The 22862-nt window shown below is 40.6% G+C and overlaps 1 protein-coding gene across 7 annotated transcripts in view; it reads right to left on the reverse strand.

Moving 5' to 3' along the window:
• Positions 1-3492: 3492 nt before the first annotated feature.
• SYNE3 (spectrin repeat containing nuclear envelope family member 3) overlaps positions 3493-22862 on the reverse strand; it is a 74239-nt gene continuing 54869 nt past the window's right edge. For 6 of the 7 annotated variants that reach the window (XM_065838079.2, XM_071809607.1, XM_071809608.1 and 3 more), the window contains 5 exons: positions 22488-22611; positions 22160-22312; positions 21353-21493; positions 19952-19990; positions 3493-9631 (listed from right to left, as the gene is read on the reverse strand). In XM_065838079.2, the coding sequence (XP_065694151.1) occupies positions 9434-9631; positions 19952-19990; positions 21353-21493; positions 22160-22312; positions 22488-22611 (655 nt within the window). In that variant the 3' untranslated portion in view covers positions 3493-9433. The remainder of the gene's footprint in view (positions 9632-19951; positions 19991-21352; positions 21494-22159; positions 22313-22487; positions 22612-22862) is intronic. The other variant, XM_065838080.2, reaches the window with a different exon arrangement.

Consider the following 22862-nt stretch of genomic DNA (forward strand, 5'->3'; position numbering starts at 1 on the left):
TAAAGTCAGTCTTTTTATGCAGCTGCATTTTTATAGAATTTCATAGAATCAGTATACAGAAGCTTACAGCTTTTTAATATAATTCTAGCAAATAGAAGGATATATATATGAAAACAAAGAGTTTCAAAACTACATGGAAATCTGTAGAATAAAATATATATCTATATATATTTCCCAACACAAGCAATTGGCAGTTTAGAAAAATATGATTGTTACAGTCTTTGTGAATCCATAATTGTAAAAAGAAAGGCTTTAAAAAATAAGTTCAGCTTTTCAAAAAGCCACATTTTAAATAAGAAAATAGACTGGTCCACATTTCCCTGACTAAGCCAGAAAGATTAAGGAAAGGTCCAAGCAAGACAAGGAGTCTGACTTGGACTTGATATCAGCTGTGATAACATGCACATGTACAGAGACAGCTGCTTGGCTCCAGTATTGTTTACCTTAGAAACGAGCCTAATTTATCACAAATGCATTTAAAAATCATAAATAACATGACAAAAGTGGAACTGGTCCCTGCAAGGCAAATAATTATATTCATACAAGCAAAAAGTGACATCAATCCAGTTAGTTTCTTGTGACAGTTAAAAGGTATTTTGTACCCAGCTGTTACATTGACCAGCACATGTATAAACACAGATTATTATTACAGACTCTGCTATCAGCTACTATACATAAACAAGAAGAGATGTTCATGCTGTAATTGCCTCTAACATTTTTGTTCTACTTGAATATTAACATTTACAAGAAGCTGATGTGGAGACCTGAATTCAAGCCAGGATTTCAACATGCAAAATACACAGGGTTCATGGGAGGGTTTCTGCTCCTCCCCATTACTGACATTTGGAAGTGAATACGAGATCTGAAGAATTTTAAAACCACTCACAATATGAGTTTCTCTCGTGAACAGCCTTAGGTTTCCTCTCTGCCCAGAGGGGGATGATCTTACATGGGACATACTCCCATTTGAGAGGATTTATATTTCAGTTCCAGGTCACTTCTAACAGAAAGTGGCAAAATGTACCTCAACATTTGCTGATTTTTAAATTAAACACAGAGAATGGTTTGATTGCAGAAGCTTCACTCCAGGCTGTTCTTAATAACTTTTTAATAACTCAATTAGAACTTATTATTAATTCTGTTCAATGTGAGAGTAAATCCCTTCATTTTGTTGTAATCTTTGTGAAATATATGGGATATTTACTCACCCTATATTGGAGTCTTAGCACATTTCTTCAAACTTTCTTCTAGCTTGAAACTAAACAAAAGCACAAGAACTGATGGAAGCATGATTGATGGAGTGCTGGTGAAGGGATCCAAGATTGTTTATAGTCCAGCCTTGTTAATTAAATTGGGCCCAAGACAGCCAGCTGCTTTGAGAAGTGAGGACAGGTCCCCTGCAGGAGCACTGTACATTGGCTATATTGCTAGTAAACAACAATGCAGCTTCTGGATCTCCTACTAGTTTTCAGTGTCAATGGAGTCTTACAAAAGGCAATGACAGAAAAATGCACTGCGTTATTGCTCGTGCCATTGCTTCACAGTGGTCCAGTACACCCACGTAAACAAATGAGAAGAAGGTAAGCTGCTGGAGGGGCAGCTCTGAGGCTGGGCAGGTGGAGCGTGCCCACCTGGAATCACCTGATGAACTCAATTAGCAGAAATTAAAAGAAAAAACAAAATTGAAAGAGTGACACTGATCAAAATGAATACATCTGTTGAGACAAAAATGACCATCAGGGTCTTGGAGCAAGACAAAGGTGTGTCTTCTGTCTTCCAGTCATGTATGTGTACAAAACAGAGGCTGGCGTTTGAGGACAGACACAAAGTCAGTACATGCAGTATTCAAAACCTCCAGAAACAGCCAGGACCCAAGCTGTGACTCTCAGGTTAAACTCTTACAGGGTCTGATGGTGATGAGAAAATCATCTTGGGTGCTTTTTGCCCTAGAGACTGAAGCCCTAACTCAAAGCTTTTTAAAGCTCATTAAAACACACACCTCTAAACTCTTCCAGCTTCCCTTTAAGACATAATTTCTTTTAAAAGCTGCACTTGAAAGTTCCATTGAAGTGGAATGTCACCTTTCTTTAAGTAGAACAATAATTACACTCCCCATTACATATATATATGTACATATATATATTTCATGGCAATGGAAAGTACTGTACAGAGGCATTCATTCACATCTGTAGTGAAACCAAGTCTGTGGTGTTCAATGCTTATTGGACTTGACAAAAGAAATAATTTGATTTTGAAGGTGAGGGTCATTTCAGGAAAAATAACAGCTCCTACCCCTGAATTCTAGCTGGAGGCCCCTCAGCAAAGCGCTAGTGAGAGTCGGTGGCACCCCAGCCTGCCTCCAGTTTCCAGCCTCCCCAAATTCACGTCTCCATCCTGACATACAGCTTTTGATGGAGCAAAAAGGAGCTAAAATAAATGGTTTGCTATAGGGCTTGATAAATGAGTTGTGAAATCAGTTTGTTAAAAGTGACCTTTCCCCCCCTCGCAGCTCAAAATAAAGGGTCCTGGCTTATTAGGGTGTATAACAGCAACATTCAAACCCTCTGCAGCACCCATGGGAGCACGGGCAGGGATAATGCCAGGATAATAGAGCAGAAACCGAAACACCAACTCTCCTCACCAATTCAGGGGCAATTTTCAGTATGTGGTAGTTGGATTACCAATCAAAACCTGCTTAGAGAGAAGAAAAGAGCCTGGGTAGGCTATAAGCAATGCTAATGGCAAGGCTTTCATTCTTAATAATTAATAATTGCTAAGCAACACCCTTGCACTCCTGTCTGCAGATGTGAGTTTAAGGACAGTCCCCGAGCTAACATGGAAGGCAGGTGAGGGCAGGACGTGGCCAGGAGGCTTGAAGATGGCTGGCAAGGACCAGAGTCCCCTCAGATAGTGACAAAGACTGTTTTGACACAGGAGGCAGAAGAAACAGAGCATCTATCTGCAGGAGGAACTGCAAGGGGGAAAATGTATTGAATTTCCATTTATTGTAGCAGGACTCGATTTTTTGTGCTACCTATGGAGGAAGAACTGGAAACTGTTAAGGGGAAGTCATGGAAGAGCTGTAACATGAAAAGAAGTAATGACTGGGATCCTTTGCTTTAGGAAGGAGACAAAGCCAAGTCTCCCCTGCTCTGATAAAAGAAGGAAAACCAAAGAAAGTTCTGTAGAGGGTAGTGCAAGTCTTTCTGCTTTCTTGGATTCAACACACAGGGACCAAAGAGGAAAATCAAACAACTCTCACCCCTCACACCAAATTAAAAAGCAATTCAGGGGAATACATTTTTTACACAACTCATGGCAATGATCTGGAACTTACTGCTGTGAACGGCTCTCAAGACAGAAAGCCCCTGGCATTCAATAAGGCACTGAACAGGCTCTCCCCCAAAATCCAGAAGACTAAAGGCAACACCTGGCATTTACTTGCAAAGGAATAGAAAACCTCCTACTTCAATTCTAGAATGAACATCATGCCTACCTTTTTATCTACAATAGCATTCCCTGTATCTTTTCCTAGAGCATCAGCGCCTACCATCTACCATTAATCTGTCACAGAGGGGCTTGACTTAGCAGTTTGTTCTGTATTTAATGAAAATAAAAAAGAACCTCCAAGACTCAAATCTCAGCTAGAGTGAATCACCAGGAGGGAAGCCTCCTTCACCATCAGGGCTGTGAAACTGCGTGTTGCTGATGGCCACTGTCAAAATTTAGTCTGGCAGAGCAGGACGGCAAACCCTTGTTCCTGTCTAATTAATCCTCAGTTTCTCCCCTTATGCTAAACCTACATGTTCATCCCTTGCCTTGAGATACCAGGCTGCCTTTTGAGGACCTAATGTCTCCTGCTGCTTCCATGGGGACGTTGTATTTCAACCTGTGCAGTTTCATCTTGCCCACAGTTTACTATGAGGAGAGTTGTTAGCTCACAGGTACAACGAGCTAAATCTGGCATTGCTGAAGTCATTTAGGTAACAGGTGCCATCTAGGTTACTGCTTGAATTAGTATATTTCAGATATATAGTCCTTGTCTTTCAGATCTACTGAAAATTCTCTGGTAGATAGATATTCACATTTTAAATTAGATAGACAAGAGATAATTTAAAAAAAATCAACTGTCTGACAGATTATTCCAGCCATTTTTTTTCCTTGAAAATCTTTGTTTTATCATTGAGGAAGTGTGAAATAAGCCAACAATTCTTAAACATCCATGTGCAAGTCAAAAAGCCTTGTGCCTAAAACATGCTGCACAGTTATACAACACCTACGACTAATCTGTTTATAACCCAGTATAACCAATAGATATTATGCTTAAATATGGCAAAAAAAATAAGGCTGGTTTGTGAATGAATCATGATGTCTTTACCAACAATTTTTTCTTTAGCATTTTAATAAACTAGTTTCTGAGAGTTGCCAACCACTGACAGATAGATTAATGCAATAAACTTGCAATGGCTCGGAACAGGTCAATGATCTGAGAACTACTAAGAACATCCTTGAGAGCCCCCAGCGACTCTGGAAGAAGCTGATACAGTTCCTTGGGCAAACATGTTTTCAGCTGCAGACCAGCAACTCATTACTGCCCAACCAACAGTCCAAGTCTCCAAAGGAAGTTCTTAAAGCCAACTGGGTACATAACCTATGACCTGAAAGACAACTATGATGCCTGGCATAGATATGTTTGTTGGAGTATTCATACCAGCATTTCCTGAAAGGCAAAATTATTTATCCAGCTTAATTTCAGTCTGCAATCTTCAATTATTCCAAAAGGTTTTGTTTGCTCTGGGAATCTCTGCCGTACAGGGGTTTTATTTTTTCTTAAGGAAAGAAGACAATGTACTCTCGTCAACAAAATTTAAGAGAATTCCTGTGTATGAGCTCACTCTTCAAATCTCTTTAGTGCTAATGAGATGTGTACGTACACACATCAAAGTAAAACATTTCCTATTTAATACTGAAGAAGAGATCAGATGGAGCAAACGCCTGAGGTCCCAGAGCAGCTAAAGGGAACACACTGTTTCTTCTGATGTGCAGAGATTACCATCTGCTTATGTAGTGATGGCCATTTTTTGGAGACATTTTTTCTCTCCAAGGACTTTTACTATCCACACAAAAAAGATTAAGGAGAAGTGGAGCGCCATTCTAAGAGCTCTCCAAAGTATTCAGCGATCATCAGGTGTTTCTATTGCTTGCGCTAGTAGTTTTCTTTTCAGTCCAAGATGTTTGAGTTTAGTGGGCAAATAAGCTAGTACTCAGTACAAATCCTGATTGCTCTGGGGATTCTGTGCTAACAGGGGAGTATGACATTTTTAATGTATGTGCATAGAACTGAACCTGTTTTTCACACAGATATTTCTGGAGAAAGCACATATAAATAATATTTAATACAATCTAAATTGCTAGCTGGAATCAGAAAAAGGGCTATTAATAGACACGTGGCACAACAGTGATTTTCTATCTCACTGTATTGCAGTCATGGAAAATTCTGTTGAAAGCATCTGGCTACAGAATCAATTACAATTTATAAATTAGGCCTGCTTTCACTCCAAAGGCTGGGTTGGAAGTATGCCTTTGGGGCTGTGCAAAATTCTTACTTTAACGCATGGGCACTGGTGTGCAGGATTTTGCCTTCAACACTGAAGGGTCATTAGTGTGGTCAGTCAGATATTGGGCAAAAGAGCGTGGAGAGAGGCAGCAGAGCTCTGCTCTGCGAACAGGCCGGGCAGCACAGGCTGAGTGGCCTGAGCCAGAGGCACAAACAATTTACAAGCTCAAAGGCATTCAGTCTATTTTAGAGGGTTTTAGCATCTCCTGAAAGTGTCTGGATCTGGATCAAAGTAGTGCAAGCCTTCAGTTGTGGACACTTATCTGTTTTGTGCATCACAGGTTTTTGACAAGGGGTGTCTTCAGGCAGCAGCCCCAGCCTGAAGCTGAGCCGTAATACATCTCAGTTTCATATGGATGTCCGAGATGTATGAGCTGGAGATTTTATAGGCACAAAAGTGAGGGTGAAATGCCCAAATCAAATGTGAGCAGAGATTCAGGCATGAAGAACAGTGCTCAAGATTTTAAGGACTGATTTGGAAATGGCATGATTTAGTTTGTGTTTGCAGGAATCTGAGCTTTGTTCAGTTTCCTGGAAGTTGAACTGGGCAGTTTGTTTTCATTATTCCAGTTACTGACTTGATTAATATTTACACACACTTCCAGGAATCAGTATAACAAACTTTTCAGAAGCAAAACAAGAGAATAAAAAAAGAGTAAATTTGGATTTATATTTCAAGCTTACTTCTGTGACTTTTTAATTCTTTCTTTCTTAGAAAAATCTCACACCTGCATTGGACAGGCGAAGTTATTACGTTATGGAAGAGTGAAATTGTTTTGAGTGGGACGAACACTGCACTCCTGTGCTTCGGATAATTTCCATTGCAAAGAAATAGAAACATTAATCACTTATGTGAGAAATTTAGATTACTTAAATTAATGAGAATGGATTTGCTGAGATTTAAAGTAAAAAATTCAAAGGTTGCAGACGGGACTTAGAGAATAAATGGAATGCAAACCCAGCAGTAAAGTGTGTTTCTAATTTAGTGGGTTTTCTGAAAGCTGCCACAACACTGAAAAACCAAGGTGACGATGCAGTTGTTCTGTTATGGTCCTCTGTGCAGAACTTTTTTCCCCCAGTTGCATACTCCTGTAGTGTCAAATGCATTTGTGAACCCATAAAAATCATCCAGGTAAGAAAGGCTTGGCAGAAAGAAATCTGATGTTAGATTTTGTGCTTTTGTAAGAAAGACTTGTCTATCTCCCTACTGATTTTCTCTTGCAGCTATATTATTCCTCATTATTTTTACTTTCTCACTGCTATTTTACTTTCATCACCTGGAAATGCTCAGCAAAATTCAGATGTGCCATGTAGCTCCACCACAGAAAAGTGCATGCACAAGTACACATACACCACATACAGCACATCTTGTTCCTGCCTCTCTTTCCCAACACTTCTTTTTTACTGGAGCATTTAATTTGACATGGAGATGTGTGCGATGATTCCATGAGGTTCATTCCTCAGGGCTGGCAGGGATTTTTTGAGGAGCACTGCGGGAACGTGCGTGACTTTTGCGCAGCTCATTGGGGAGATGAGGAGAAGGTGCATGTTCTGCCACACCAAAGAACCGTTGCAAAGAAAGAATTAATGTGCCCCATTCTCTGATGAATGATAGCTCCTCTCCATCTGGCTCCATCATGGATGAAATCACAGGCCTTACCTTCCTTCGCTTCCCATTTAGATGTGAATGTCTCACTTATTGCCCAGCATTCACCCTCCCTCCTCACCTTTCTGCTTTCAGCCTCTGCCCCCCCAGCCTGCTCTCTAGGGCTCTGCTGTGACCTCCTGTTGGTCAGGTTTTGATCCACATCAGCCCAGTTCCCCCTCACACTCCCCTTGTGCTCTACCTGAACACCTTTACCATCCCTGCTCCCTTTTCTCTAATTTCCACCTTTTCACTTTTAGCAGAAATTTGGCAATTTAATTCAACTCCAGGAAACCAAATGTAATCAGAAGCATCAGTAGGAACTCAGTGACAGAGTCCTGGTGGTGTACGACTCTTCTCAGAACATTGGTAGGGTCTTTGTTACTTGCCCCATTTTAAACCTTACTGAAGAAGACTCTTTAATATGTAATAGCACCAATTCTGTAGCAGGGAGAGGGAATGAAAAAGATTCAGAGATTTTTCCTCCTTTGAGCCTATATTCTTATCTGCACTGTTCATCATGAGTTCTTTTTTTAGGCGTTATAAATTGTTGGACACTTCTCTATCTTTAGCTAGTTCACTCTCACATCTGCCTGTTCTCCCTCATTCTGTGCCTCTAATGAGCTCCTTGCTGCTACGCCTCCCTGTTCTACCCAAGTTTGCTTCTTTAGCAAAACTTTCATGGTTTTGTTAAAGAAATACGACTTCCTCTGACTACACCATACTGGTACCCAGAGACAAGTTCCTCCTGCAACACAGCCAGGATGGGAAAACTGTTTCTTCTGTCGGTTTTTTTGTTTGTTTTGTCTTGTTTTGTTTTGTTTTTCCATGATTACTACTGTGGCTAAAGACATGAGAAAATCAGGGACAGCTCTCAAAACTGGCATGAAATTTTAGAAATTACCTTTTCTCTCAGAAGTTAATTAGGTAAAACACCACCAAGAATGATTTCATCACAGTGTGAACTGCTTTTACATTAAAAGGCAATGTTAAAATGTACATTCAAAAATTTGATAAATCAGGCATAAGGTTAGGTAAATAAATGACAAGTCATCATCATATTAGAATTTAGACTATACAGAAATCTATGCTTGACTGTCTTCGACACACTCAGTTTATACCAGTTTAACGAACCATTAATATACACACATCCTAGGAAGAACTCTTATGTCCAGGGTGGTATTATTAAAGTACTTGCTGATACCGAGCCAGGCTGCATCCCACTGTTCAGACTATGATCCATTACCAAATGCCTCTCGAAAAAGTAAAAAAAACACCAAACAAATACAAAACCCCACCAAAACAAACAAAAACCCCACTGCTTTTCATAGACTGATACAAGGTGGTGTTCACTGCTGACAAATTTGTTCAGAAAACTGTGACCCGATTTTAAAAGTTCTCCTGCTAAAGAAATGTTAAAAAATAGATGCTCTTTTCTCAGCTTTCTTCCTATTGTATTCTACCTCTCCTGATTCAGGTGGGTTGAAGAACACAGTAATTGGAAAAGAAATCTGGTAAAAAATAAGAACAAGAGGAGGCCCACCCCCACTCCTCCTAAAGTCAGTGGAAACATTTCCATTACTTTCTGCAATCTCTGCATTTAGATACTTAAAAACAGCTCAAGATTTCAAATACAATAGTCCTAATTTTCCATGGGCTGAATGTCAACCATTATATTCGAACCTGATTCTACTCTACCTGCTGTCCAGTTTGCACTCTGGTGCATGCCCACATCTTCTCATACTTGCTCTGACTTTAATTGAAAACAAGAAGAATGTGATTTTTTAGAACCACCCAAAAACCTCACAACCAAACCATCATTCAGTATTCCTTGCTGAAAGATGGTAGAAACAGTAAAATTGCAAGACTTTTCTCTCAACAGTGGATGAGTGGATGGTGGATGTTAGTTTGACCACAGATATGCATTTTTTATACATATATGTACATACATACACATACACAATCTCTATATACATGTTATAAATATAGTAACAAAATATTGTAAAAATATTAATTTTGCTCAAATACCTGACTTAAGTGAAACAATCTTATGTTGCATTTACGCGACCTATCCGGTTCATATGACGACCTCGTTAGAAGCTCTAAAATCCACACTTGCAGTTGTTAAAGAGTCTGTATTTCTGAGAGTCACCTCATGCCACGCCACGAAGTTAGGTTGGGGGTGGACCCTTGTATCTCAGCATCAGCTTGAAGGATCGAGCAAAGTTGTTGGCCAGCGTGCAGCTGTGAGTCTCCTCGGCAAGGGGCAGCAGGACGGCCAGGAGCAGGAGGAGCAAGAGGAGCAGCTGAAATGGCAGCGCTGCCCGGCACACTCGACGCAGAAATGAGCACACACCTCCGGAGCGCCTCTGAAAGACACAAACCAAGGAGCAACTCAGAAGAATGAAGACCTGGGGAGGTGCATTTCAATTACATCAAACTGCCAGGAAGAGGGGCAGAACAACCCATGCTTGGTATGCTGCAGAGAACTGAAGGTGGTGCTTAAGCTATTTCTTTGAGGAGAATATTCTACCTTCTTAAAGAATCCACTGCTGCAAAGTGTTGTCTTCTTGCAGGAAAACACTGCAGACTTTCCGGCAGAAGAAAACAATTACCTAAAAGTCTGTTTCCCAATTACAAAGCAGTGGTTACAAGTGCTCGCACCAAAGCTCGCGACTGGTCCCCTCCCAGCCAACACGTGGCAGAGAAGGTCTGTGCCAGTAACTCTCCTGTCAGCAAAATGGGAGTGCTGATGCCTGGAAGAGAGAAGCCAGCCCTCTGCTCTCCGTCAGGAGAAAGGAGCTACGTTTGCAGATCACCCAGCTCATGGTCATACCTCCAGCTGAGACATGCTCTTTGGATCCTAACCTCACGGGTCCATGAGGTCACAAGCCAGAAAAAAGGCCCTGCAGTGCAGCTTGCCTCAATACCCCTTATACTTTACCATGAACATCTTATACTTTAATGTGGTGCAAGAGAATGAGAGAAAACAACACTGGCAGTGAAGAGGACATTAAAGTTACATGTATTGCTGAGCAGTCACAGAAGGGACACACAAAAAAGGTCACATTGCACTTTTCTTTATGCTTGTGCAAATCTAGAGTAGCTCAGTTAACCTCATGAATTTAATACAGATTAGGACAAACAGGAGAGAACATATTTGGTGCTATAGAATTCAGGAAAGATTAATTAAGAAGTGAGATTTCCACTGGCGGGATTCCTGGATATCTCCTGCTAATGAACTGAACTATGTGTGTTTCATAAAAAAAAACGCCAAGTCAACTATCTGTAAGGGAGTCCTGAAAAAGAGGACTCAATAATCAATTAATTTCATCAAACATGGATTTAGAACAGAGACGTAATGCTTAATGCCTCTACAGCATTAGGCACCAACCTACATCACAAAAATCAATGCAGAACATCCACTGAAGTGGGACCCATGTTTTCCACAAGAGAAAGTTAATTTGCTGTGTTCGAGCCACAGGCGGTGTCCATGCTGCAGCAAAATTAGGGCTTCTGGCCTCCCCTGGATGTTTGAGTGAACAGGCAATGCCTTTGTCCCATTGCAGCGCCACCAGGAACAGCGCGTGGGAAACATCAGCAGAGAAGATAAGGAGCAGAATGATGATAGAGGAAAGTAACTATCCTTTTCTATTTTTTAAGGTTTTCTCTCTTCAACTGCTTCCAAAACGTTTCTGTCTCTTGCAGCTTCATGCAAATGCCTGCATTTGCAGATCCTTATTCTGCTGTAATTGGTTTGATTTCATTATATCAAATGGCTGATTAGATTTCATTATTGTGTCAGGCAGATGTGGAGGTGGCAGAGCAACAGCTGCTTGCTCTCTCATTTCTGGCCTGTGGTATGAGTTGTAACCTGCTCGCTAAGGCCAGTGAAAATTCAGGTCCCTGGACACTGGAACCATCAGTAGTTAGTGGGCAATGAGTACATGTCAGGGCGTAAGCTGGACTGTGAATTGAAGCACCCTTGGGCAACTTCCCTAGGTACAGCTAGCATCTGCCCACAAAATCAAAGCTTCACCAACCTGGCTGCATCACAGGAGTCATCTTCTCCTACTGTGACCTGTTCTCAAAGACAAGCCAAAGTACCAGGTGTGAGTAGCTGTTCTAATAGGACTTTCCCTTCTCTAGTCCTGGAGCACAGACTTGAAATCTTTCACAGCATCTAGATCTCATCAGGCTATGGGTTGAACAAAACCTGCACGGCTTCTGTATTTATAATCAATGCTAAAATAATCAAGCATAAGGGCAGCAGCCACAACTCTTGGTCAGAGCTTTCTGGGCTTGGCTCTGTAATGCCATGAAACAGCCACTCGTTGTAATCAATATAAACCAATGGTCTGCCACTGACAGGTGCTGCTTTCATTGACCATTTCTCATTCTTAATTCTCCATTGGCTTCCATAACATGCAGCAATATGACAAATACATTCATTATTGTGTCCCATCTATAAGGAAAAAAAGCCTTTTCCAGGTTCCAGAAGCCATGGATGACTTTGCACATATTAACGGGTGTAGCTCTATTAGTGGAAGATCAGATTAGAGTTACCTCTGCCTGGGGACAGTTCAAACTGTGCTCTTTCTCCTACCACTAAGACGTAATAAGATTTCATGCTGATGTTGTTAAGGGGTAGGATATTATGACTAACTGCTCAATAGTTCATCAAGTCTCAAAAATGTCCTCACAAACTCAAACTGGGAATTAGAAGCCCACTTCTGACTGACACAGTTGTGCGAAGGCCTGACAATCTTCCCAGCAGCACCTAAATCTTATGCCTTACAGCTGTCAATCCTTTAGCATTGGTTTTGAAAGGTGCTTCATTTTGAAACTATCCTTTTATTGCCATACCAGCTGCAACACCTGTCTTCCCACTTATCTCCTTCTGCCTATGAACTGGTGGGAAATACCAGGCTTTCCCAGTTGTTCCTCATCTCTGTTCCTTCCCCAGCCCAGGGACCAGATGCCTTATGGTCGCTCAGGTTTGTCTTTGCCTTCCTATGATGACCACACTGCCAATTAGTCACTCACATTGCTCCTACCCCGATTCTTTTACCAATCCAGCATTTGATTCAGACCAAACTGGATGAGACTGAAATGTTGTTATATGCCTTGCTTTTAGATCTACTGAAAGGAGCTGTAAAATACTATTGCTTTTCAAGCTCATCCTCCAGGAAGAATTAATGTGAAATGGCCTTATTAACAAGCTATCTTTTGCTTTCCTTGGAGATTTCTCCAGGGTAAGATACTCAGGCTAACTGTAGCAAACCCTAGCATTATAATCCTGTGAAGGGACATTTGCCTGGGGGTAGAACTTCAGAGAAGGAGAAATATTTTGTCTTCATCTGCTGCTTCTCTCCCACCTGCTTGCTGGCTTTACAGGCATTTGTGTTTGGTGAACTTTTGTCTTTGCTGCCCAGCTACTCTGTTTTGTTTGATCACACAGCAAGGTCAGAATCTTGTATTTCTCACTCCATTTGTTGCTATGGGAATGACTCTGCTATCACTAACACGGCATTACCATGTCTCTGCAGGACTGAAGATGAGGCACACAGGAGCTGTGAGGGTTTGATGCTTTCAGCAAATTTGCAGTGATAAGCCATTAATATATGGGGGCTCCAAACTGCACACAATGAAATCCATGGGAGATTTACTATTAACTTTTGTGTCTGCAGCAGGATTATGCACAGAGACAACTAAATGAAGTCGGGTTTGGGAACTACTCGTCCATGAAGTTCAACTAGATACTTTCACAAATGGATTGGGCACTTATATGCCTAAGTTCTTGTGTTCTTGTGCACATGAATCCTACATTAGTTCTTCTGCTTTGTGCTTTCTGGAACAATTGGTGCTAGCATTTTTTTTATTTTATTTTTTTTTTTTTTTTTTTTTTTTGGTGTTATAGTTTAAGGACAGAGAATTTTGAAGGAGACACAGTAACTTTTAATAGGACAGATGATGCAGTTGGAAAAAGCAGGGAAACTTGGGGGCACTGACTCCCTCTCCTGAGGGTGAAAAAAGTAGCACTTCGATTTTCCTAAGACAAAGTCAAGGTATTTTTTTAGGTGTGTGCTGAGACAGAGAGATGCTTTCAGGCTATGGCGACCTGAGACTATGGCACCAACAGGGAATATAGGAGGCCAAGGTTCAAACCTTTGCTCTGCTGGGCTCAGAGTGATCAGGGCTGTATGCATCTACTTGGAGTCAAGACCACACTCCCAACCCTTTAGCACGTGATTCTGGCTTAGAGAAGGACAGTCAGGCATAGTTCCACCCTTGCAAAAGACAGTTTGAACATTTCATTTCCATGTAAGATCAAAGGTGGTAACCACAACCTTTGCGATGCAGTGGAATTCCCCTTCTCCAGTCACTCCAGCTACTGGCATCAGTACGGCTACTACCCAGCACCCACAGTGCCTGCAGTGCATGTGTCAGATCTAGACTCCACAAAATATTCTGAAACCAAATCTTCCTCTGAGGAAAACTGGCAAAGCTCCAGTGAAGTCAACAGAACTTTAATTTCTACCATCTTAGAATAACAGCTGGAATACCTGTGTATCGAGCCAAAGTGTCAGAGACATTTTTGAAACACACATGGAAAAGGAATAGGTTGACATTTAAAAAGAAAATATACTTTTAAAGTTCACCATCAAGGAGAAATGTCCTCCCCCTTCTCCCTCAAAATACCAGGACAAGCAAGGACTGTCAAGGGGTAGATGGCTGTGTTTTCTGTAATGCTAAATGCATGCTTGTTACCAAATGAACTGCACTGGCTGTGAACATTCACATTTGTACTTGATTCATGTTGGTGTATTTGAATGACAAGCATCTGTTTAGATCTAGGGAGTCCTCAGCACTTAAATCTGTTTGCAGTTAATAACTCCTTACTAAACGCACCATGAAAAATCACTTGGATGGGGAACAGCAGAAAAGCACTTTAGAACTTGCTACATAATATTCCTGTGTAAGCTGCTGAAGTATTTTGCTAAAAATCAGTGCACTCCCTTGTTTGCTATTGACCACATTCCAGGATATACGAAAACACACGATCTAGCTATTTGAGGGAGCATCTTATGCCATGCTCATTAGTGGGTTGTTGCTGGTGCTTGTATGTCACCAGCATGCCTGACAAAAATCACACCTGCACCACTGAATTAGTTATCCAGTAGAAAAAAAGATTTAGTCTGGATTCATTCCTCTTACTTTAGAGCATTTCACTGAGAGACTGTCCTGCAAAATGCATGGCTGTCTGAAAACTCCTGCTCTCCCCATGGATAAAGGGACCAATGCCCTAGTGTCCTAGAGACACTACACAGAGACACCAGCAGTCATGCTGCTTCATGCCAGTGCTGCACCCAACCCAAGTAGCCTATATTCTACAGCAGTCGATGCAGATGTGTAGGGACTAAGGCAAGCATAAATAATTTCTCCTTAATATTCTCAGGCTCCAACTGCTTTCAGCTCAGGCAGTTTCCTGAGCATGGTGCAGCTTGTCCATCTAGCTGACGCTCAGTGAATGTTTCTTCCAGATACTTGACCAGTTTCCCCTTGAACCTACGCAAACTTTAAAAGTTCTCAATATCCTTTAGCAAGGAGTTCCACAGGTCAACCAACTGACATGAAGAACACACCCCTTGTGTTAGTTTTGAACCTGGCTTCTATTTTTCTCTTGTGGAAAAGGTGGAGAGTCAACTCCCATCTACACTCCCTGCACCACGCATGATTTCAAAAACCCCGGAGTGAAATGCTCAGACAGGATGAACCCAGGCCTGCATCCACAGTGAGAAGATCACAACATAACAGGCTTAAACTATAGCAATAGGTACAGATGACGTACATCTTAATAGGAAGAATAGACAGGCCTTGGAAAGGATCACCTACACAGGTATGAATTCAACCACTTCATTATTCCTCTGATAATAAGCAGAGCTGCCAGGAAGGCTGTAACAGCAGCTTACCATACATCCCTTTCATTCTGAACATGAGCATGCTATCATCAAGCACCATCTTTACGTTTTGGGTAAAGAAGTTGCCTTATCAGTGATATTGTGCCTCTGAGAGGCCCTCAGTTTCTGCCACTTCAGATCCCACTGGGTACTAATTCAGTTGCAACTCACAGAGGTGGGTTATTGCCAACAAGAAGAGATCAGTTCCAGGGGGGAGCACTGGCTGCTCTCTCAAACCAAAGCAAACTGGGTTTTTACCTCAATGCAAGATAGTTTGGAGCTGGGCTCCTCATCAGTTCTCAACTCGGAGCCATGAGCATCTCTAAGATAAGCAACATACAGCAAATCACTGCTGGTCTTATCCAGAGGGAAATAATTTGGGGTAGTTGGATTCTACTGTCTCCATAGAGCTGAGTGTTCAACATGCTCCTGGGCAGAGCCATGTCTCATTTCCATACACCACAGCAACCTCTGTTCATCAGAGGTTATGTGACTTTTGCAAGAAAAGAGGAGCCACTGGGTTCAGAACTGTACTTTACTAAATGCAAACCCTGCCCAGGTTAGGCAACCGGCACTGAGGAATGAGTAAGGATGGCTGGGACCCCTTTGAGTCCTGTGCTTATCAATCTCCATCTCATAAAGAGCTACCAGAAGGAACATGCTGAAGGGAGGTTAACTGAGGTCACACAAGCAATTTTAGCTCTGATATTTTCTATCTTCAGATTGCTTGACTTCGCAACGTTAACATTGTTTTCAATTCTGAAGAGCATAAATGTATGTACATAAATAAATAAGTAGGCAGACAAATTACAGGCTTTGTTTTCTCCCTTAGGGGAGATTCTCGAGTACCTCAACATGGCTGGATGATAAGACAGAATCTTTGATGAAGGCTTCATTTAAAAAACCAGAAAACGAGGAAGAGCCAGCAGTTTGTATCTGTGGTTTCAGCTCCCACATACGGCAGATATTTCAGAATTTCTGTTGCAAAGTTGCTTAGAATTAAGTACTCTGCCACATGCTACTGTGACACAAAGAGATTTATAAAGGTTAGTTTCTGTGTGCATATAAAACATGACATGCTTTTAGGAGAACCACGCCACAGGACAAGGGCTACAGCCTGATCTGTTAAAGTAGCACTGATTTCTATAATACTTCAGGCCTAAGCAGGCAGAAAAAGTCCCTGGTTTGGTCCTATCTTTGGCACATAGGCAGTGGAAACGACTTGCTTTTTATCTGGAAAGTGTTTGATTTGTGATAAAAGTTATGAAGCACTGTGGAAGATTAGTAAAGTGAAATATTATCTGTATCTCTGAAAGATATATTGTAAATTGAAGGAAAGATACTTTTTAATTAGTCTTTTCCATTTGACCAAGAAGGTAATTGTACAGAAGATTTCAAGTGGCCAACATACAACAGCACTTTGGGAAAACAAATGGGCCACATACTTCCAATAGAAAAGCATCACTAACACGACCACGTATACACAGTGCTATGAGTGTCTGTAAAGTGACTTTCAGCCATGAAGAATTCCTGTCATATCTGCACTTGGGCAGAGCAGAGCGCATTACTGTTTTCCTCCTGGCCAGCTCTGGCAGTTCTTGCTTTGCACAGTTTCCTGAATGACTGCATTAATTTGCCTGACTCCAGATCAATGGTGTCTCTAAACAAGATTAAATTACATGTTCCTTCTGTCTGTGTGTTAGAGGAGATTACTCTTAGTAGAATCTCAAAGGAAGCAATTAGCTGACCACTGATGTAATGAATCCTAATGATTTTGTTTGTACAAACAATAAAGCCAGAATCATTTGTTCAGCAACTAAGTGTTATTACTCTGAGCACTTGAGAAAATAAATCAGACAGTGCTATCTAGATCTGTAAATAATGAGCCTTTGACTTCCTATTTGTGCCAAGAATGGTCATGGAATCTTTTCAGGTAGCTGGGAGCCAACCTTTGAAAGTAACATTTATCATAGTTATTATTGAATATTTGCTCGATTGTGTTCTTGGGTGTGCTAGGTGCCCTGCAGAAATATCCATCTACATTGCCCTGTCACTGGCACCTGCTAAAAATTCACTGCAGCCAGTGCAATTTCCTGCAACTGTTTTTTGTTAATCAACAAGAAGTCGCTCACATCTCAATCATTAGCCCGTACTGTTCCTAAGGGCATCAGTGCCTAGGGGCATGTCCTCAGCAAAGGATGAATGATCAGAAAAAAAGCACATTAATATACATGGAGCAGGCTCTATTCTGCCCAACATTTGGCCATGCAGGTTAGAAACAGAATAAAAACAGAAGGCAATGGAATGAGATTGGCCACAGCTGGATCTTCCTTTTCTCCAGGTTGATCTGCTGCTGCTGCAAAATATTCACAGCTCAAACAGGAGAGACAAGCAGAGTCACTGGGGACCTTGTGTTACAGAAAGCAGAGATCAGCCCAAAAATAGCTGAAATTCTGCCACCTCTGCTGATTTTGCGTAACCCAAAAGCATGAGGGAGCGGACAAATTAAGAGATAACCTGATCCCATTGCCTGCAGGCTCCCTGGATGTGGCAAGTAAAGTGATGCAGCCCCCAACCATGTGGACTTTCTGCAGGTATTATCTCCCTAGACCAGCCATTCTCTCAGGGTACTTCGTTTCCTTCACCATGGTTTTGAAAGGATATTCAAAACACAAAAATATTTTGCCTAATGTTCTTTCATTTCTAGCCATACTTTAGGTGTTAAATGTGAACTGAAAATAAACTGCAAAGCCATGAATTCTGCAGTTCTGCTTTTCCTCTTCTCTCAGCCTGAACAATGATGCACCCAAAAGGGATCAACATGATTTTCTGGTTCTCTTAAGCAGTGCTCAACAATCTCATGGCAATGCAGGCTCACGTCCAGCCTTAGCCTGAATGAAAAAGCCATCTCTGCTTACAGCACTTGGATTCTCACCATAGGGACCCTGTTTAAATACAGAATGAATGTTCTGAAGTCAGCAAAATCCCACTGAAGTGAGCAAGGTGTAAGTTACTGCAACATTTGTACTGGCTGAAGGGAAATGGCAGATCCCTTGTTGGTGCAATGGGAGCCATTTCCTTCATACTGAGGAGGCATTTCAGTTCTTCGTTCCTTCCCAACCCTAGCTGTTTCTCTTTGTTTGTGTTCAGTAGCTATTAAAACCTCATAGAATGCTTTTTTTGTACTCTTGCTGTAGGCCTAATTGACAAATGTTTGCTGCTTGCCATTATGTTATTCCAGGATCCTTGAAAACTAACTGCAGACTTTAGTCTCCTTAGGAGAAGTTAAGGAGGAATAAACGGCATCTAACCCAAAGTAGGTGGGACAGATGAATTTAAAAATTATATCTATTTGTGCAGTGCCTAAAGCTTCTGTTTTCTTTTATTTTCCCCTACAAATGACCCAAAAGCAGAAAATTGGTCGATCTTCTGGAATACCCCTTTAGGCCTCTTTTAGGGAAAAGCAGCCCTACTAAATGTTTGGCTGACTCCACACCAAGTATTAAAATGTAATATTGTCTTTCCAGCCTGAAAAATACTGGTGACCTTACTGGCTGACCAACAGCACCAAACAATTAATTCTGAGTGAGACAGGCAAGAACAGAAACTCTTTGGGGGTTTTCAGGAAGGCTGAACTAAGGCTAAAACTATTCAGGGGATATATGAAAACTACCTTAAATTGGTCAGTATTTCACCGGGGAAAAATATCGGAGATGTTATTCCGCATTTAAGTACCAGAGGAATATATCATAGGAACGAGGAAAGTCTTGATTTCTAGCCATACTAGAAGTGTACTGTACTGCATCTGTTAAATATTGGTCTCTTCTAAAGAGATGTTGCAACAGAAGAAATCAAGGGTCTGATTTAGCTTAAGAAGATTATGGGATTATGCTCCTGTAACACATTATTCATTCACTCTGTTTTGGGCAACGAAAGCCTTATTCTATTCCTTCTGAAAATAAATGGAAAGTGAGATGACAGTACAAAGTAGAAGCTAACAGTGTCTATAAACAAAGCAAATTGTGACACAGAGAAAAGTCTCAGTTCAACACTGCTCAGGTCAACAGAAAAACTCACTGAATTTATGAAAACCGGATCAAAAATGCTGCTGGGGTTTAATAAGAAACTGGCAGCATTTTGTTTTCTTTAAGCTTCTCCTTATCGTCCCCTGTACTACTTCTATTTCTTATGTCATCACTTCCAAAAGAAAATCCTTCACAGAAGGAATTCTGCTGCTTAGAATAAGGATCAGTCTAATAGCATTACACAAATCTCTTGACTTTCTCTGTTTTTCTGCATTAGAAAGATGGTGGGCTGAATGATCCAAACACACTTTTTCAGAAGTGCCTAAAGAATCAGAAGTCCCATTTTCAAAATTATTTTAGGTACTTGGCCCCTAACTGCTTTAGAGAGAGAGATTTGGGCTCTTCCTTAGTCTCTTTTGAAAAACGAACTAAGTTCATATAGCATGTAAATGTATAAAAACTGAGTTCTCTTGCTCTCCCAGGAGATGGATATTTAGTTTATAGAGATACAGTAAACACAACAGAAGAGTAAAAACTCTGTAATATTTTTCCTTTTAAACACTGGAGAAAATAAACTCCTTTAAGAGAGGTTCTTAATAAGCCAATTAATCTCAAGAATCTTTAGAGAAGTTTAGTTTAAAATAGTTATCTGCAAAATGTCTGATGAAACATTTTTTAGCTTCATGATAGGAAACTGTCATACCTTTCTGAATCTGTCTGGTTCTTCCAAAGACCCAGGACTCTGTTTCAAACGAGAGAGAATGAAAAAAAAAAAAGCCAACATGAACTTATTCTTTCGAATTCACAGTGATCTGGAGAGAGTGAGCCAGCAGGAGATTTTTTTAAATGAGCTTTTTAACACACATTAGGCAGAAAACCAAAATGTTTTCAGGTTCTTGACCATTTGAATCCGATGGGCAGGTCTCCCAGCAATAGCTTTGACTTTACTGACACCTATTGACAGTATTTATGCTTACACAAAGTTTTGGTCAACGAAGCGTAACTCATTACAAGCAATGGCAAACAATTCTTAGAAAGATGCTTTTTATTAATAGAGGTTATGGTTACCTTCCATGGACTTTAAAAGATTTCTATTCTAAGTAAGCTTTGAATTTGAAGAAAATTTTCAGGTGCCTCATATTGTAGGTGTTCGAGTTCAGATACCTTCAAAAGCACTTGCACAGACCAAATGCACACCTGTAAAGTCTAATCCTCTGATTAAGGTATCTTGAAGTTGAACAGATAAAGTAAATAGTTAAGCTAGAAAAAAAACCTTAATTATGCATGTTTACGCATGGGAATTTTTTTAACACGCCATGGAATATCTTATATACAGGGGTGAATTCTCTCATCCTTAGCATGTCATATATACAACAACTTGGTAACTTCTTTAATTATTTGGTTCTTGCATTGAAATGCTTCCTCTCTATTTCATTCCAAATCCTTATCCTGTAAAGATGATTTCAAAAAGGACTAGGTCTTTCTGGGAATGGATACTTTCTCAGTCAGTTCAGTGAGTGGCTATTCTGATCACTCTGTGCCATGCCAGGAGGCACAAATAATGAACAGGAAACATATTCTTGCTGTGTGAACTGTTAAAAAATAGTTTACTGGAGAATGTTGTGTGAAGAAAGGGCACAAGCCTAGAAATCCATGTGCCCAGAACTAGGTATATATCCAAAATATTCACACACATGAACATCTCACAGTCCCTGAGTGCAGGTTTGACAAAAGCCAGTTGTAGTTCTGTTTTGAACATTCCATTTTGAGAAATATTCTGAGCAGTCCTTACAAAGGGAAAAGGATAACAACTCTAATTTTAATACAATATTTATATTTGTAAATATATGGCTATGTTTGTTACCTATACAATTTGTTATTATTTATATAATCACAAATTTATATATATAATAACAAATTTATTACATAAATTAAATATAATTTACACGTGGCTATGTTTGTTCTGTCTTTGATAGCATTTACTAAGGGAGGTTTTAATCAAGCAGACACACACATGTACTGCTCAATTATGACTAGCAATGCGAAGCAACCTAAAAGAGCAATGGCAGAGATCAGCAACTGTGAACTGAGTGCTGTCACCTACCGGTGAACTCATGGATGCTTTCAGTTTAGATTTGTAGAGTGTCCATTGGTGAGAGAGGTCTGCCATATCTCCAGCGTCAGGATAAAAATAATGAAGGCCCTCAAAGAGACGCTCACGATCAGGTATGTGAGATTGCAGCTCCTGCAGGCAAAGACAAGGTCAACAGCAACTCAGAATTCAAGAAAGCCCCACTTTTTAAACCTAGCATTTGAAAGAACAGCGGTACTAAGTCAAACTGCTGCAGGTATTCTGGGATAGCGCATTTATTTTTGTTATCACTTTTTGGCCTGAAATGACATAAAAGTGTCCACTTATCTGCAGGACTCCTGTGGCCTTGGTTATTTCTGTCTAATTTCTTACAGCATCCATTGTCATTATATCTGGCTACATTCAACAGAAAGATAACGAAGACAAATACCAGACACTGATTTTAATCAAATTCTTTTCATGGACACTTTTGCCATATCACATTAGAAATGTCCAGTCCAGCAGCCTGATGCCAGGCTGCTCCACTCCCTTCTACCACTCTGGCGCTAGCAGATCTTTCTTAGTAGAAGGGGTGAAATACTTGTCCTAAATTCCTGAACTTCATCTACTCTAGAGTCTTCTAAAGCAGAGTGTAGTGTTTGAGGGATTATTTTTGTGTGTTTTGGGGATTTTTGCCTGTTTATTTTGTGGATTTTGTTGGATTTTGTTGTTGTTGTTGGGTGTGTGTGAGGGGGGAGGTTGGGTTGGTTCGTTATAAATTCTCAAAGATTTTGCACTTATTGCAATCTTTTCCTTCATCTTCATCCCCTGAAAACTAACCTCCAGTTTAGTCTGGCGTGCTTGAATTTCCTCTGTGGAAGATGAAGGCCCAGCAAGAATTTTGGTCAGTTTGGTGTTTTCTCCTTGTAACCACTCTTCGAAGTCACGTAGGAGCTTCAAGTGGCTGCTCGTATTTTGCCCTTCTATTGTCTCCTAGGTTACAGAAAAACATGAACAAAACAGCCCTTATTGTTATATCAGATGCTCCCTCTGAAGGCCTGATTTCAAGATCTTAACCTCCGAATTTGTAACCCATAATATCAAGTTAAGCCAATAAATTTGTTCTTGTGAAGCTGATATGAAGGTAGATACAGAATCTCCCTCTCACCTGTTTATGGTTGGGATCTTCATCTAAAAGACGGAATGCAGGTCCAGACATCCAGCTCCTGTCCGTAAAGGCTATTTTCTTCTTATCAGCCACTGGTCTATTTAACTGCCACTTTTTGAGAAGACTTGAAAACACAAAACCGGAGACGTCAGTGCAGTGAAATATGTAATGATGAGACATCCACATTTTGACCGAGGCTACAGAGGACACCTCTGGTGAAATAGCGCTATTATTATTATAATATTATTATTGCTGTTAGTAGTACTAGTACTAATTAAGTTCTTTCCAACATCTTTTTAACAAAAGATCAAGACAGAAGTGTCTCAAAGCAGCACCAGTCCTCTAGATCTAACATTTCCGAATGTTTTGTTTTCT

Source organism: Patagioenas fasciata, chromosome 5 (assembly GCF_037038585.1).
Source record: "Patagioenas fasciata isolate bPatFas1 chromosome 5, bPatFas1.hap1, whole genome shotgun sequence".
Classification (NCBI taxonomy): domain Eukaryota; kingdom Metazoa; phylum Chordata; class Aves; order Columbiformes; family Columbidae; genus Patagioenas; species Patagioenas fasciata.